The sequence below is a fragment of the Empidonax traillii genome, unplaced genomic scaffold (assembly GCF_003031625.1).
Source record: "Empidonax traillii isolate 1590-97213 ecotype Southwest subspecies unplaced genomic scaffold, ASM303162v1 scaffold6:size4315531, whole genome shotgun sequence".
Taxonomy (NCBI): domain Eukaryota; kingdom Metazoa; phylum Chordata; class Aves; order Passeriformes; family Tyrannidae; genus Empidonax; species Empidonax traillii.
In genome coordinates, this window is record NW_020955199.1 from 1,150,859 (window position 1) to 1,164,985 (window position 14,127).

Below are 14,127 nucleotides of genomic sequence, written 5' to 3' on the forward strand. Positions count from 1 at the left end.
TGCCACATCGGTCACCGCAGTATTTATTGGATGAATGGGCCAGTCCCTCTTTCACCTCTGAACGTGTGTCAAGCACCTGCCACCTCCACACAGGTGTGAGAGGGAATGGGCCGGCACAGGGCACCAGCCAGGGGAGCCGAGATGCACCACCAGGTATGCACACACAGGCAGGTACATACACATATACAGAGCTCGAAGCAGGACTAATAAACCCTGCATAAACATGGGCTATCTGGCAAAGTTTACACTGTTTATTCCAGTCAGGACAAGCAAAAGATTAAGAGAAAAGGGGAAAAAAAAAAGGAAAAAAAAATAAAAGACACTTGTTAATACATCACCGGAAAACAAATATTTGATTTAACCAGCTCCAAGTTAGTGTGTGAAAAACCACTGTATGAAAAGCAAAACTGCAGCTCAAAAGATAATGCAACAATACCACAGCTATCAGACTGGATTTAGTAATATATACACCGTACTCGGTGAAACGGAATATCTTTCATGTCTTCCCTGTGGTCCCTGGCATAGTCCCAAAGATAATAATCAAGTAAAACTGCATTGATCTTTTCACGCATGTCCTGACCCTTCTTCTGATAGAGCTCCTGTAGGTGCTTACAAATCAATGCACAACACCAAATAGAACAGCCACGGATCTCCACCTCCTCTTTGTCTCCAGACTGGAAAAGTGTTCCTGTAGACACAAGAGACAGCAATACATTTACACACAAGAGATAGAAAGACAAGGACTGCCTGAATTTGCTTTTTTCCCCCCTTCATATTTATTCTGTTCAAGAATCCAGTTGTCATGACTTACACTGTAACTGTTAACAATAATTTTCTAATGATTACTTTAATTTTACCATATGCACTTAGAAGTTTACCTCCCATTCAATTAAAGTAACAGAAGAGGCTATACTACACATCATATGACCATTTCTTTGCTTGTGGAGACAAAAAGGAAAGTCTTTTATTAAGTATACCTTTTAGTATATAGTTACTATATTTTATAGTTTATTTTCTGCCAGGGTAACTCTAAGATTTTAAAATTAAAAACAAATACCCCCCCCCAAAACCTAATGTAAAGAGAACCATTGGTATGACTTGAATGGGAATGTTCTCATTAGGATTCATGGAAAGAGAAAATGCCCACCTAGTCTACTTAATATACAGATACACACATAGACGTATATATACATATGGCGATTCTATTAAGATCCATGGACAGCTGCATTCATCTGTTTATCTTGCTGAGTAATTCTACAATTGCATAACAGCAGCCTTATCCTAAATACAGTCATTTTAAAGTGGAAAATGGATTGGCTTATTTTTTGGATTCACAAAAGAACATGCTTAATAAGTACTGGAAGTTGGAACCATGCTTAAAAAACAAGAGCCTAGTTATATGCAATTAAATTCACTTAATGCAGTATTTTTTTAATGGACCCTTATAATATTGCTTTGCTTGTTAACTAGAAGTTCAGTACAAATAAACAGGAATTCCCATGCTTTTACATTTGCCTTTGAATTAAAGAAGAAATCATTGCTTCTTTTATGTAAACCTCAAAAATCACTACCATTCTCGTGCTGAAAGAGGGTTTTAGCCCTTCAAAAACTTGGAAATCAACTAGCTTAGAGTTTCTTTAATCCCTCCTTTATCAATGTTTAATCTACAGAACAGTTAAGTCTCTATAGAAAGAAACCTTAAAACCTCATTCAAGATCACTGTTAGGGAAAAAGTTCCTTCCTGTTACCTCATCACTACATAAGAAATCCTTGTTCCTTGGAGGAAAAAAATATACATAACCCTTACATGAACAAAACATTACATTTTAGAACTAGCTTTAGTCTACCATATCAAGATTACTTATTATTAATAAAAGCAAAACAAACCTTCACGTAGTTTCTTCATTAATTCTTCAGAATACTTCATTGCTTTTAAGTGAACAAGAACTTGAGGAATCCTATAGTCTGCGAATATTGTTAGACTAGATATATCATCAAAAGAGCCATCTCCTTTGCCTTCTAATACACTCCATGTATCAGCCACAAGTATTTGTGCTCGTTTGTAGAAAGACACCTTCTTTTTCTGAAGAAAGAAATTTATGGATTATTTAAGTGCCTGAAACATCAATAAATACAGTGAATAACATGTAGTCATAATATGGTTAAGCATATTAGTTAACTAGAACAGAAGTGCAACACTCTGAAACATCTTAAAATATAAAAAATACCAAACTACAAACAAGGATTACATGGACTGCTCATAAATAAACTGAAATAAAAGAATAACATAACAGAATTCACTGCAGTGGAATGAAAATTGTTTAGCATCTGCTTGAATCTCAGAACACATTAATGTCGGTATACGTCTACTTGGCAAACACTGGAGTTGAAAGTCCAGCAAACATTAATTTTCAGACACTTTAGCATTCATCCAACCTTTTAATTTAACAAGAAAAGCACAATAGGCATGTGTTGGATTAGACAATTAAACATTTTATAAATCAATTTATCTGCAATGTTAAGGAAATAAAATTCTAGGAAAAGTTTAATGACTGATCCTCTGTGCTGTGCAGAGGAGAGAGGAAAAATTAATTCCAGTGGAAGATGTACTTACACATACAATATTTTCCTAGATACTGTGCATGGCTCTATTTTTGTCATGAACTTTTTGGTTTGTTCTAATCCTGCTAATGATTTACAGGCTTTTGTGACTACTCACAAAGGTAAAAACTAATGACATGCTATGAGCTCTAAGCTATTGAGGTTTTCATACTATGATGAATGCAATGTGTGACTGCATCTGCATCTTTAGGGAAAAAAAGTGTTAGTGGGTTGTGTTTTTCCCCTCCCTTTATAGCTAGATATTTGACTTTTGACAACATGTGCTAAACACTATGTAACTGGAATGGTTAACCTGAATTACACATAGGTGGGGATTCAACTTATTTCCAGTCTTTTTCTGCCACCTTACTGCCACCACAGTTTACAAACATTTCTATTAAATTTTCCCACTATTATTTTCAACAGAAAAAGCAAGGAAAGCATTAGGTGGATGATACCACATCTCAAAGAGGAAAAACTTCTTTACTGTACAGGTGACTGAGCACTGACCAGATTGCCCAGAGAGGTTGTGGAATCTCCCTCACTTGGGGATATTCAAGAACCATATGGATGCAATCCTGTGCCATGTGCTCTACGATGGCCCGCTTGAGCAGGCAGCTTGGACCAGATGACCACTGCAGTCCCTTCCAACTTTACCCAGTGTGTGATTCACTCTGTGAAACAGAATACAATTTGTCCAAGGAACTGAACTTTTTACAAGATAACAATACAACTATGCTGCCCTTTTTATTTTTTTTCTGCAACACACTTCCTTTCCACGAAAAGCTACCACATACAGAGACACTTTATGTCTTCTCCTAGACAATATGCTATTACCAAGGGATACATGTAATTATGGCCTACTGATATTAAAGGATAAGAGTAGTACTGTGTTGGCAAAGAACAAAATGTGATTGTGCAGCTAGTAAATGAAAACAGCAAAGAACACGTCGATCATCAGAATTTTACAACCCCAGCCCCAGGTAATGGTAAATAAAAGATTCATATATGAAATGTCAATGACTGGAAGATTGAAAGGACTCCACTATGTCTATGTCAGAACACAAAACCCCTGATATGTGAGTTTAAAGTAGTGTAAAATTTAAACTTTTATTGGGAACCAAATGCAGCACAGCATCTAAATACGAACTACCCACCTAAAGAGAAAAAAAATGTTTTGGAAATTTTGGTTTTGGTTTGCATTTCCTTTTTCAGAAGAAACAAACACAGGCAATTACTATAATTAAACATGTAATTTTGGAAAATATTTTGTGTATGTGTTTGTACAGCCAAATAATTGTGTTTATTTTAGAAGTTTCCCTAGAAGGTCAGAACTTAGGACAACTGTAACAGTTCGTGACAGTATGATTCTAATGTATAATTTATTTTATAACCATGTGTATTTCTACTATGTAGAGCTACATGTAGTGCTGTAAAAGCACTGGTTTGCTATTGGATGTCTCACCATCTTTCCCTCCTAAGCCTTTGCTGAACACTGTCGTGGTTTTGCCCAGCTGGCCAGCCCCTGGGGCTGAGAATGGTTTTGTCCAGGTGGATTTCCGGACAAGAAGCCAATTAAAAGTCTCAGTAACGCCTTTGCTAATTACATATTTAAGAAAACAGAAGAGAAGGGTTGTGTTGCAGTTAAAAATTAGGCAGTCATGTAGGAGAGGTGGCGGCAGGCCCCAAGGTGGGCCAAGGCCACTTCCTCCCCTGGCTTGGGCCGGGGGCAGGTGTGGCACTGAAGCCCCTCCTTTTGTCTTGTAAGAGAGTGAAGAAAAAAAAACTTTAGAGAAGAGTCTGGATGAGAAAAGCTGCAGGAGGAATTCCAGCAAGGAGATAACGGAGTGTCCAAGGTCAAAGCTGGCAGCCAGAGAGAGAGAAGAAAAGTAGGAAAGGGGGGGGCTTGCTTCTCCCCCCCTTTTGCTCTCTCCCTTCAGCAGATAAAGGACTGAAAAATAAACTCTGCTACCTGTGAAAGTTTGTTGGGGTGAGGAGACCCCCATGCTGCTTGTGGAAGTGCCTACACTGGAGTAAGTTGATGTATGAAGAAGCCGAGACTTCATGAGAGACCTGAGGTGAGGCAGAGTCCTGTTGAAGATTTTGTGACTCTGAGGGAAACCTATGCTGGAGTGAGACAGCCCAGGTGGGATGTTGGGATTCATGTGTGGAATCCATGCTAGACTCATGCTGGAGAGGTCTATCAACGACCATTCTCCCATGGAGAGGGACCTCCATAGGGAAACAGGGGGAACTCACGAGTCATTATCCCCTGTAATCCCGTGGAAGAAGATCCATAGTAAGCAAGTGTCCCCTTGCAAGACTATGGAAGAAAAAACCTTCAGGACCTGGGTAACCCGCAACCTCTGGTCTCAGCTCAGGAGGGGGGTAGGCCCAGCCCTGGAGGCCGACACAGAGCAAGAGAGAAATGACGGAGTTCCAGCTGCGACGAGAGTACTGCAGAGTTATTGAGGAGACCTGGAACTCCAAAAATGGAGAATGGGACTGCTTCTCCTCCTTGGACTGATATAAAGGGGGGGAGAAGTATTTCTGTAAATACAAAGTACTTTTACTTAAGTAGAATTGTTGTAGATATAGTTCTTTAATTTTAGCTTGTTAGTAATAAATGTTCATACTGTTTTTCGCAAATTCAGTCTCTTTTTTCTGCATAAACCTTCTCTCAAATAATAGTATTTGGGGGCGGGGTGTCAAGGCAAATTGATCCAGAGCAAAACCACGACAAACACAAAGTCTTATTTGTGAGACCTCAGCCTGCTGCCATAGAATGATGCTGAAAATGTGATCCATGTCACCACCTTCAAAATAGAGATCTTGCTTACTGGAAGTAGAAGAATTGCTTCCATATTCATGCAACAGGCTTTATTACTATGTCAGTGCTTACGGTCTGGGGTCATTTTTGGAACACCTTTTCATTCTGTAGTCTGCTGCTGCTTTTAGGGAGGCTTGCTTTATAAAGCACTTATCATCATCTCATGAAAGACATAACGTCAATGAATACAGTCACTATAAAGATAAGAAAATACTCTATCACTTTACTTGCAAAATATTTCCTTTTTGATCATAAAAATTGTCAAAATATTACTTTATATGTAAAAAACACCCCATATAAACTCAAACAATAGCTTCAAAGATTAATTAGAAAGAACCTCTGATTTTTCACGTAAACATATCTAACTTCATAGCAGGAGACAAAGGAAAATATAATCATGCCACCTACTGAAGGACAGTAAATGCAACAGGTTCCAAGCTCCAGAGACTGGTATTCCAAGGAGCTACCTTAAAAAGACTGCACAGACTATTAGTATAGGCTACAATGCTACTAAAATAAAGTTTTTTGGACTTAATGGACTCCAAAAATCTTCAGTATACTGTCAACACTGATGAAAGTATGAGTTACTTCTAACCTGTAGTCACTTGTGTAAGGCCTGTTGAATCAACAACAGTTATAGGGTGGAAACCCAGTAGCTGTACATTAATACTGCCAGTTTTGTTTCCTTCATTAGCTGTGGAAAACCTCAAGGTAAAAGAAGAAAGAAGATGGGGCAAGTAGGGTTGGCAGCAATTCAAGGGAAGGGAAAAAAAAGAGAAAATACTCTGATTTTTCAGGCAGGAATTATCTCAAATACCATGCACGTGTAAGGAGTACACAGGAGGCATGATCTAATTAGGAACCTGGAGTATATCAAAATAAATTACAGTAACGAAGACAGAGAACATATGAAAAAAAAAAGGCACTTCTCTGAGGGGAAAAAAAGTGACTCCTGTCCTGCCTAGTTGTACACTATCCAAGACTCTCTTACTGTTACTAAATTGCAGGATTTTGTTTTCAGAGATTTAGAACTAGCTTACCTCAAATACAGCTACATCTCTGTAAGAAGGAAAATTTTCCAGTACAAGATGTAGTAGTTTCTGAGCACTCTTCTCACTCATTTTAACACACGTAAGGAAAGATCCTCCAAACTTCTCTAACAGAACTATTCCACTTTCGTTCAGCACCCGATGTCTTTCTTCAATCAAAGGTATAGGCACTTCTGTGTCAGAGCGAAATACATGCCTCACTTGTTCAAGCGTCATGGTGGCAAAATATGATGCACTGGTGATAGGTATTCCTTCAGAAAAGTGAAAATGAGATGTTTAGGCTATCATAACATATCCCAGGACCTAGCACCATGGTCTGCTACAGATGAAAGTACTTGTACAGGAAGATCTAAAAGGTCTTATCAACTCTTACTATCACCTTAGTTTTCAGTGATAACCGCACTCACAGAGCTGCTCGAAACGAAATTTGTGAGTGCACACAAAACTTCCTTCTGTAGAGAACCATTTCCAGCAGGCAACTATGGACCCTTTCTTACATTTTGTACATAATTTTTCCCAGCTGCTTAGTCTTTATATTTTGAGTGAAGTGTTTACATAGCACGCTGGCAAATATAGTCAGTAATACAGCTAGAGTAGTCAGCATAGGCCTGTTTTCCCTTAGATCCTAATCACGTTGTCCATTTACAAAAAGTGTCTTAACGCTAATACCCCCTCAATTTACAACCAACCATGCAGAAAATTAATTAAAACTTTCATTTATACCTACAAACAGACTTTTTTTTTTCCTGAGGACAGCAACAAGCGTGACTGCTAAAGTCCTGTTTTTAAATACAAAACTTTAAAATACTGGTTTTAGAGGCATATGGGTTTTCAGACTTACTGGAGCTTGCTCTGGTATGAGCTTAGTCCAGAGGATTCTGTTTAAGCCTAATTTTTTTGTCAGTCATGGAAATACACAATTTATCCTAAGAACACACGTGAAGTCACCCACAGCTGACTACTGCCAATCCTTTAAAGTCTTTCGAATGGAAGAGATAACCCAGAGCCAAAAGTTAGGTAGCTTCAGTACGAGGATGTTTTGGAAGCGCCTCCAGTTACCTCCCCCGAGTTCTACGGGACGGCCGGCACACACAGCGCTACCGAAACAGCGAGCATCCTTTCACAGCAGCGGGTTCCGCTTCCGAGGTGCCGCCTTGGTTTTACCCTCGGCGCTCGGCTTCTGTCGCCCCTCGCCCTGCTGCCCCCGCCCGGCCCCGCTCCCCCGGCACTCACTGACCCTCGTCCAGGGCCCTGTTGACGGCGGCGCAGAGGGACCAGTAGCCGCTGTAGGTTTTATCCTTGTATTTCACCAGGTACTTCTGATCCTCTCGCTCGGACCAGAAGGAGAAGTTGAGGGTGTCCACCAGGAACACCCAGTCCACTGCCTCCTTGTCGGCGGCCCGGGGGTTTAGCTCGTGGAGACTCTTCCACCCCGCCAGTCCGAACTCCGCGGCCGAGGCTCTGTCAAACAGGCTCTCCGCCACCCGCCGCACCCCCTCCTCGTCCACGAAGACATCTTTGCTGTGGTCGGCGATGAACTTGGCGGACTCCAAGGGAGACGGAAACCCCTCCATGTCCGGCAGGACACGCGGACGCTGCGCGGCCCAGCCCCCCCTCGCTTCCGGCCCCGCTCGGCGCCCCACCCGCGGGGACACGGCCGTGCGCAGGCGCGCAGGGGGCGGGCCCGGGCGGCTCCCGGGGCGGGGGATGGGCCCACAGGCTCTGCTGCGAACGGAAACCCGCGTGTGTTGGCACTCGCTGTTTTCCTCCTGAATTTAAACAGCAAAGCACCAAACTAACGACCGCCCACAACCCCCCCTCTTCGAACACGCCCAAGTTGGAGGCACACAGATTTCGGCTACTGTTCCCGTTCACTCGCATTTTGCCCAAAACCTTTGCCTCGATTGTTGAGTTCTCCCTCTAACTGAGGTTCGTTGGTTAACCTGCCAGCCGCCTTCCCGCTGACAAAACACAAGGTGATGGCATACTGTCTACAGGATTTGTTACAGCTCCACGAAATAGGCCAGCCTCACAGGTAATGTCTTAGCTCCTCGCCTTTACCATTCCATTTAAGGAGTAGCTGCACTAAAAAGGCCATTGTTGCTTGCACAAACAACACTCCAACCGCGGGGGAAAAAATACCCCCACAACCAAAACAACACAAGAACCCAGGCTTAGTCTGGACCCATCATATCTGTATGTGCAACACACTTCTACAGTTTTTAATTTGTTTTTATTCAGGAAGTAAACTTAAAAGTTTTTAACTATAAATACAAATGCCAAGGTATTACATGAGATATCCAGAGGCTTTATATTTTTTTTTAATTTCTCACAAATAATTCTTATGGAATTCAACATACATCTGGGAAACCAAACAGGTTAAAGTTTTGCATACAACTAAAAACAAGTTACAGAGTTAGATACTGTCAATTTGCCAATTTGCAATTTCTACCTCATACAAAAAAAAGCTCAGTAAACAGCTATAATTTATTCAGTAATGGTAGAGCAACTGTCACTTCTAACAGTGTTATCTGCATTAAGCAAGCTGTCTATAACCAGGTGTACTTTACCACTGTTTACTCAGTGACATCACAAAGTTTTTAAATATTTTATTTATATACTGTCACCAATATATATATGTACTGCAAAGAGGGCCAAACACTTGCAAAAATGTCAAGTTTTACACAACGTTTGCGTGAATATTTTCACCTTTTTTTTCCCCAAACAGCAAAGCAGTCATTGTTTTCACACGATTTCTTTAATTTCTCAAAAAATCCCACATAACTCCATCTATATCAAAGAAGCTGAAGAGCAAGCTTAACAGCAACTTTAATTCACTTGGGAAAAAAAAAAAAACAAACAACCAAACTAAGTGTATCCATTTTAGTTATTATCTTATGTAGACCTGAAGAAAAATGACCACCAAGAATAGGTTCACTAAATTTATTTAAAAATCCTAAAGTGTTTCTTACAAAAAAAGCATTACATTCTGCACACTGCTCTCAACAGATACCAGGGACATGTGGCCTACCAGTATTCATCCCCCTTTAAATAAGATACAGTGTACATAAAAGCAGGGTGTTCACAACAATTACAGAAAAACATTACAATTTACCACCAACGATGAACAAAAATAGAATTCACTCTCTCTGCTGCTTCAAAATTTCAATGTTAGTCTCGTGCTCCCTCCCCCCACGTATTTGTAAGGAACTAAAACATTACATCTGGTGGACAGCAAAGATTCCACTACACCTCAAATGCAGAACACCTATGAAGCAGAGGAATGTTGGCTTTTTAAACAGAAGCAGATTAAAAAAAAAAAAAATAGGGGTGCAGGACTCCTTCAGTTCTTCACTAGTCTTAGAAAAACTTTCCAGAATACTGCTTCACACTATAAAAAAGAAAAAATAATCTTGCATTAGAATCCTTCAACATCTGCATACTGCTTCACACTATAAAAGAAAAAGAAAAAAGCATGTATTAGAATGATGGACCATACATCTTGCATCAATATTCATAATGACATTTTTAGAGCAGATTAAATTACAAATTCCTAATACATTTAAAAGTAAATAATTTTAAAATATCAATGGCTAGTAACTGTATTAGTATATTTATGGCACATTTAAATATTAATAATCTAAAGCCAAACATTCCAGTTAAAACATTAAAATCTACTATGAGAGCCAGAAGTTAATAAAGCAAATGGTATCTGAAGCTGTTAATATTTGGCAGAAAAGGCAAAGTAATGTCAGCAAGGTGTGAAATGCTGCATAACAGCACCAAATCGATTTCAACTTGTCCTGTAGAGGCATGGTCTGTGCCATATGGCAGACTGTGATTTGTTGTCAATTTAGTTATCTAAAAACAACAAAATCACTAGTCTTCCACACAGAACTAGGCCAACATCCACTGAAATCTTCTATATTTTCTACAGGCTCTATATAATTTATTACAAGTACTTTTTCTGCAGCAGTTTTCACCAGAGAAAGGAGAGGACTGCTTGGTTAAGGTGTCTTCCAGCAAGATTAGTTTTGAGGGTGTCTTCATTTTAATTAGAATGGAGAACAGAAGAGAATCAAGGCAGAACTAAGCACTGGAGAAGTTAGGTTCAAATAGTTACTTAAAACCTGCCTTCTTAAGAAATTGATTCACAGAGAAGAGCGGTTTTATAATGTACATGTCAATTTAAAATTGACAGTAGGGAGAATATTAAACTTCAACTTGCCTGTTCTGCAGCAAATACTGTGCATTTTGTATCTGGTCCTGTGTTCCTGTGATAGTTATTATCCGATCTTCCGAGCCTTCTAATGGTTCATCAATTTTGATCGAAGCTCCTGACTCATGACGTATTTGTTTGATTCTCTGGCCTCCCTTTCCAATAATAGATCCTGCCAACTACAGAAGAAAGCAAAAAATTAATTTCCTGATACAACTTTCTTTCTAAAACAAGTCAGAAAATCACATCAGCATTTGAGTAGTTTCTAAAAATTCAGTTTAAAGAGCTGGAATGGAAGCTTACTTCTTTACAGCCTAAAAATATCCCATGCAGTATTAATTGTATAAACACGGGTAGGATAAAACCAGGACAACCAGCCTCTCATTTGTAAAAAACAAGTTACTGAGTATTAACTCTTAGCAAAATTGTTTAGTGAGTCTTTGAAGACACAAACCAAACAATCCAAGAATACTCTTGGTGATTTAGAAACAACTGTTTTGTATTAGAAGTACTTATCAAGCGCTTTAAGTACTTCTGATTCACTTCAATAGTCTGAGAAATGACTGTGACTTTTTTTTTTTAAGAAAAAGCATAAGTTGAAAGCAAGTCAAATTTACTCACATCTTTGGGAATCGTGACTTGTGTTGTGATAATGGGTCCACCAAGATCTCCATATGAACCACGCCCCCCTGCATAAGAATAATCTGATTTAGGCGTATGCATCAAGCCCTTTAGTAACTATGTAATGAAGTACATGTAACAGTTCTACATAAACACTTACCATAACCAGAGCCACCCTCAAACTGTAAGAGAAAGAGAAAAAAACCCTTAAATAGCGAATTGCTATTAATACATTTTTGTCCTAAATATGGTATTGTTAACTTTAAACCTATCTTATGTAAACATCTCAACCCTCAATCTGACTATAAATGTAACTGTTGTGCCAGCAAAGGCATCCTGAGGCAAAGAGGGCAGACCAGAAACAAAAGGGGTAAGTGGGATATCTCTCATTAACCTTTGTCCAGTTGGACAATGCTTTCAGGTACACGGTGTGATTCTTGAGGCTATCCTGTGCAGGGTCAAGTGTTGCATGTGATGACCCTTGTGGGTTCTATCCAACACAAAATATTCTATGATTATGTGATTCTCATCCTGCCCTGTCAAAACCTGCCAGTCTACCAAAGCAGTCTCACTAACTCAGCTTCTCATGGACAGCTCTTGATGCTGACCTACTTGTGACCCTTGAATTAAACAAACATTCAAATTACAAGATCAGAGTACAACCTAACTAATGCTACTAACACGGCTCAGGAGAAACTCAAGTCTCCAGTTTCAGGACAGAAAGTTTACCTAGTGACTGTCAATCCTCCTACTTCATCTACACCTTTGGGCAAAAAATCGAGTAGTTTTTAAGAACAGCTCCGTAATTTGTCTCTTGATTCAGACTATGCTACAATACTTAATATCTTTGAACAGATAATCATGACATGAGTTACTTTTCCTCCATTTAAATCACCAAATGCAAATCACTACAAGCACTCCTAGCCCCTTTTTATTTTTAATATTTGTAAACTTGTATTTGACACTTTTTCACTTAATCTAATGAAATAAGTGCTTGAGACCCCAGATTCATATTTTCCTACAGAAGCAGAGAATAAATATGCAGGGTTCCCTTGAATTCAACTTCTTAAGAGACTCACGAGTTCTGTGACAGGAGGCCAGGAGCTGCCTAAAGCTGAAACTGCTAGCAAAGCTGGTGGCACCTACATGGTAACATTTAAAAAAAAAAGTAAAAAAAAAACTCAGTGCACACTGATTGCAAGAGGTGAGCAAGGAGGAAAAGAAGTCAGTGAAGCTGCCCTGCAGACACCACACATGCAGAGAAGGAAAGGAAAAGGTGCTCCAGGCACTGGAATGAACACTGTCTTGCAACCCATGGAGAGAACCATGTTGAAGCAGACAGCTACACTGTATCCAATGCAGGATGCTATGATGTGACCAAGAAGATAAGCCTTGAAATAAGATGCAGCCTGTGGAGATTCTAAGCAGGCGCAGGTGCCTGGTAGAACCTCTGGGGGACTCCCAGTGAATCAGTTTGTTCCTGAAGGACTGTACCCCACAAACAGGAGCAGTTCGTGAAGAACTGCAGTCCAATGGAGGCAGACGCATTTGAGCCATTTATGAATGATTGTATCGCACGGGAAGGACCCTACAGTGGAGCAGGGGAACGATGTGAAGAGGATGGAGTGGATACAGGTGTGGTGAACTGACCTGCAACCCAACATTCCCTATCATCCCTGCACCATTCATGGCAGAGGAAGTACAAGGGCAGGGAATAAAGGAGTGACATTGAGTCTGGGAAGAAGTGAAGCACGGGGGAAAGGTGTTCTTAGTTCTCCTCTTTGTTTCTCACCATGATATTCAATGAGACAGTAAATCTTCTGCAAGTCAACTCTGTTTTGCCCATGATATTAATTACTAAGTGATCTCCCTATCTTTATCATGAGCCACACACTTTCTGCCTTGCTTTCTCCCCTTACTCTGATGAGGAAGGTGACAGAGAGCACGTAGGCTGGCCAGGCAGGCAGTCAAGTTGAACCAACCACAACTTTTGTTCACAAAAGTTACAATGTAACAACTTCTCCAAAAAACACTATTTACCATCTATCTACCTTTTTAGATCCAAATGGAAGCTACTCAAAGTGCTGAGCTTGTCCTCTGTCCCTAAGCAACTTGTACTGTCATATTACTAAGCAATACAGACTGGAATACAAAATAGAATTTGTAGTGGAGTCCAAAATATGAGAGAATGAAGGACTCTGCTTAAGGCTTAATTTAGAGGCTGATCATACAACATACTGCATACACACAGACATACTGCTGTTGGTATTTGCCACAGAATTCATTTTTGAACTTATCTGTTTCAAAGAAAAATCCTTTCTTTGATTATATCTGCTTCCCCAGACTACAGAATAGCATAACTTGATAGCACATGCTGTGTTTATATAAGCCAAGAACAGACATTTCATATCAATTAATCAAAAATATTATTTGGTGGCATTTTGCCATCTTCAAGATAGCACAAACACCTGATGTACTTCATAACTTCTACAGTGGAGTCACTACATCAATGAATGAGGGAAGAGCTACAGATGCCATCTACCTGGACTTCTGTAAGGCCTTTGACATGGTCCCCCACAACATCTTATCTCCAAATTGGAGAGAGATGGATTCAAATGGGTGGACTGTTTGGTAAATAAGGAACTGGTTGGATGGTTGCACCTGGAGAGTACTGTCAATGGCTCAAGAGTTCCAACGGACATCAAGTGGTGTCCCTCAGGGGTTGGTACTGTGAACAGTGCTATTAAATGTCTTCATCAATGATGCAGACAATGGGATGGAATGCACCCTTATCAAGCTTGCGATGA

At 39.9% G+C, this 14,127-nt stretch overlaps 2 protein-coding genes across 7 annotated transcripts in view; both read right to left on the reverse strand.

Moving 5' to 3' along the window:
- CUNH9orf64 (chromosome unknown C9orf64 homolog) overlaps positions 1-14,127 on the reverse strand; it is a 16,841-nt gene continuing 2,714 nt past the window's right edge. The window contains exons 2-5 of the mRNA XM_027880470.1: positions 7,718-8,075; positions 6,472-6,731; positions 1,888-2,083; positions 1-688 (exon numbers count right to left, since the gene is read on the reverse strand). Of these exons, the coding sequence (XP_027736271.1) occupies positions 456-688; positions 1,888-2,083; positions 6,472-6,731; positions 7,718-8,054 (1,026 nt within the window). The 5' untranslated portion in view covers positions 8,055-8,075 and the 3' untranslated portion in view covers positions 1-455. The remainder of the gene's footprint in view (positions 689-1,887; positions 2,084-6,471; positions 6,732-7,717; positions 8,076-14,127) is intronic.
- Positions 8,700-14,127, reverse strand: part of HNRNPK (heterogeneous nuclear ribonucleoprotein K) — a 21,711-nt gene continuing 16,283 nt past the window's right edge. For 4 of the 6 annotated variants that reach the window (XM_027880421.1, XM_027880449.1, XM_027880413.1 and 1 more), the window contains exons 13-16: positions 11,481-11,502; positions 11,321-11,403; positions 10,709-10,878; positions 8,700-9,932 (exon numbers count right to left, since the gene is read on the reverse strand). In XM_027880421.1, coding sequence (XP_027736222.1) covers positions 9,899-9,932; positions 10,709-10,878; positions 11,321-11,403; positions 11,481-11,502 — 309 coding nt within the window. In that variant the 3' untranslated portion in view covers positions 8,700-9,898. The remainder of the gene's footprint in view (positions 9,933-10,708; positions 10,879-11,320; positions 11,404-11,480; positions 11,503-14,127) is intronic. The other 2 variants (XM_027880440.1, XM_027880458.1) reach the window with 1 other exon arrangement.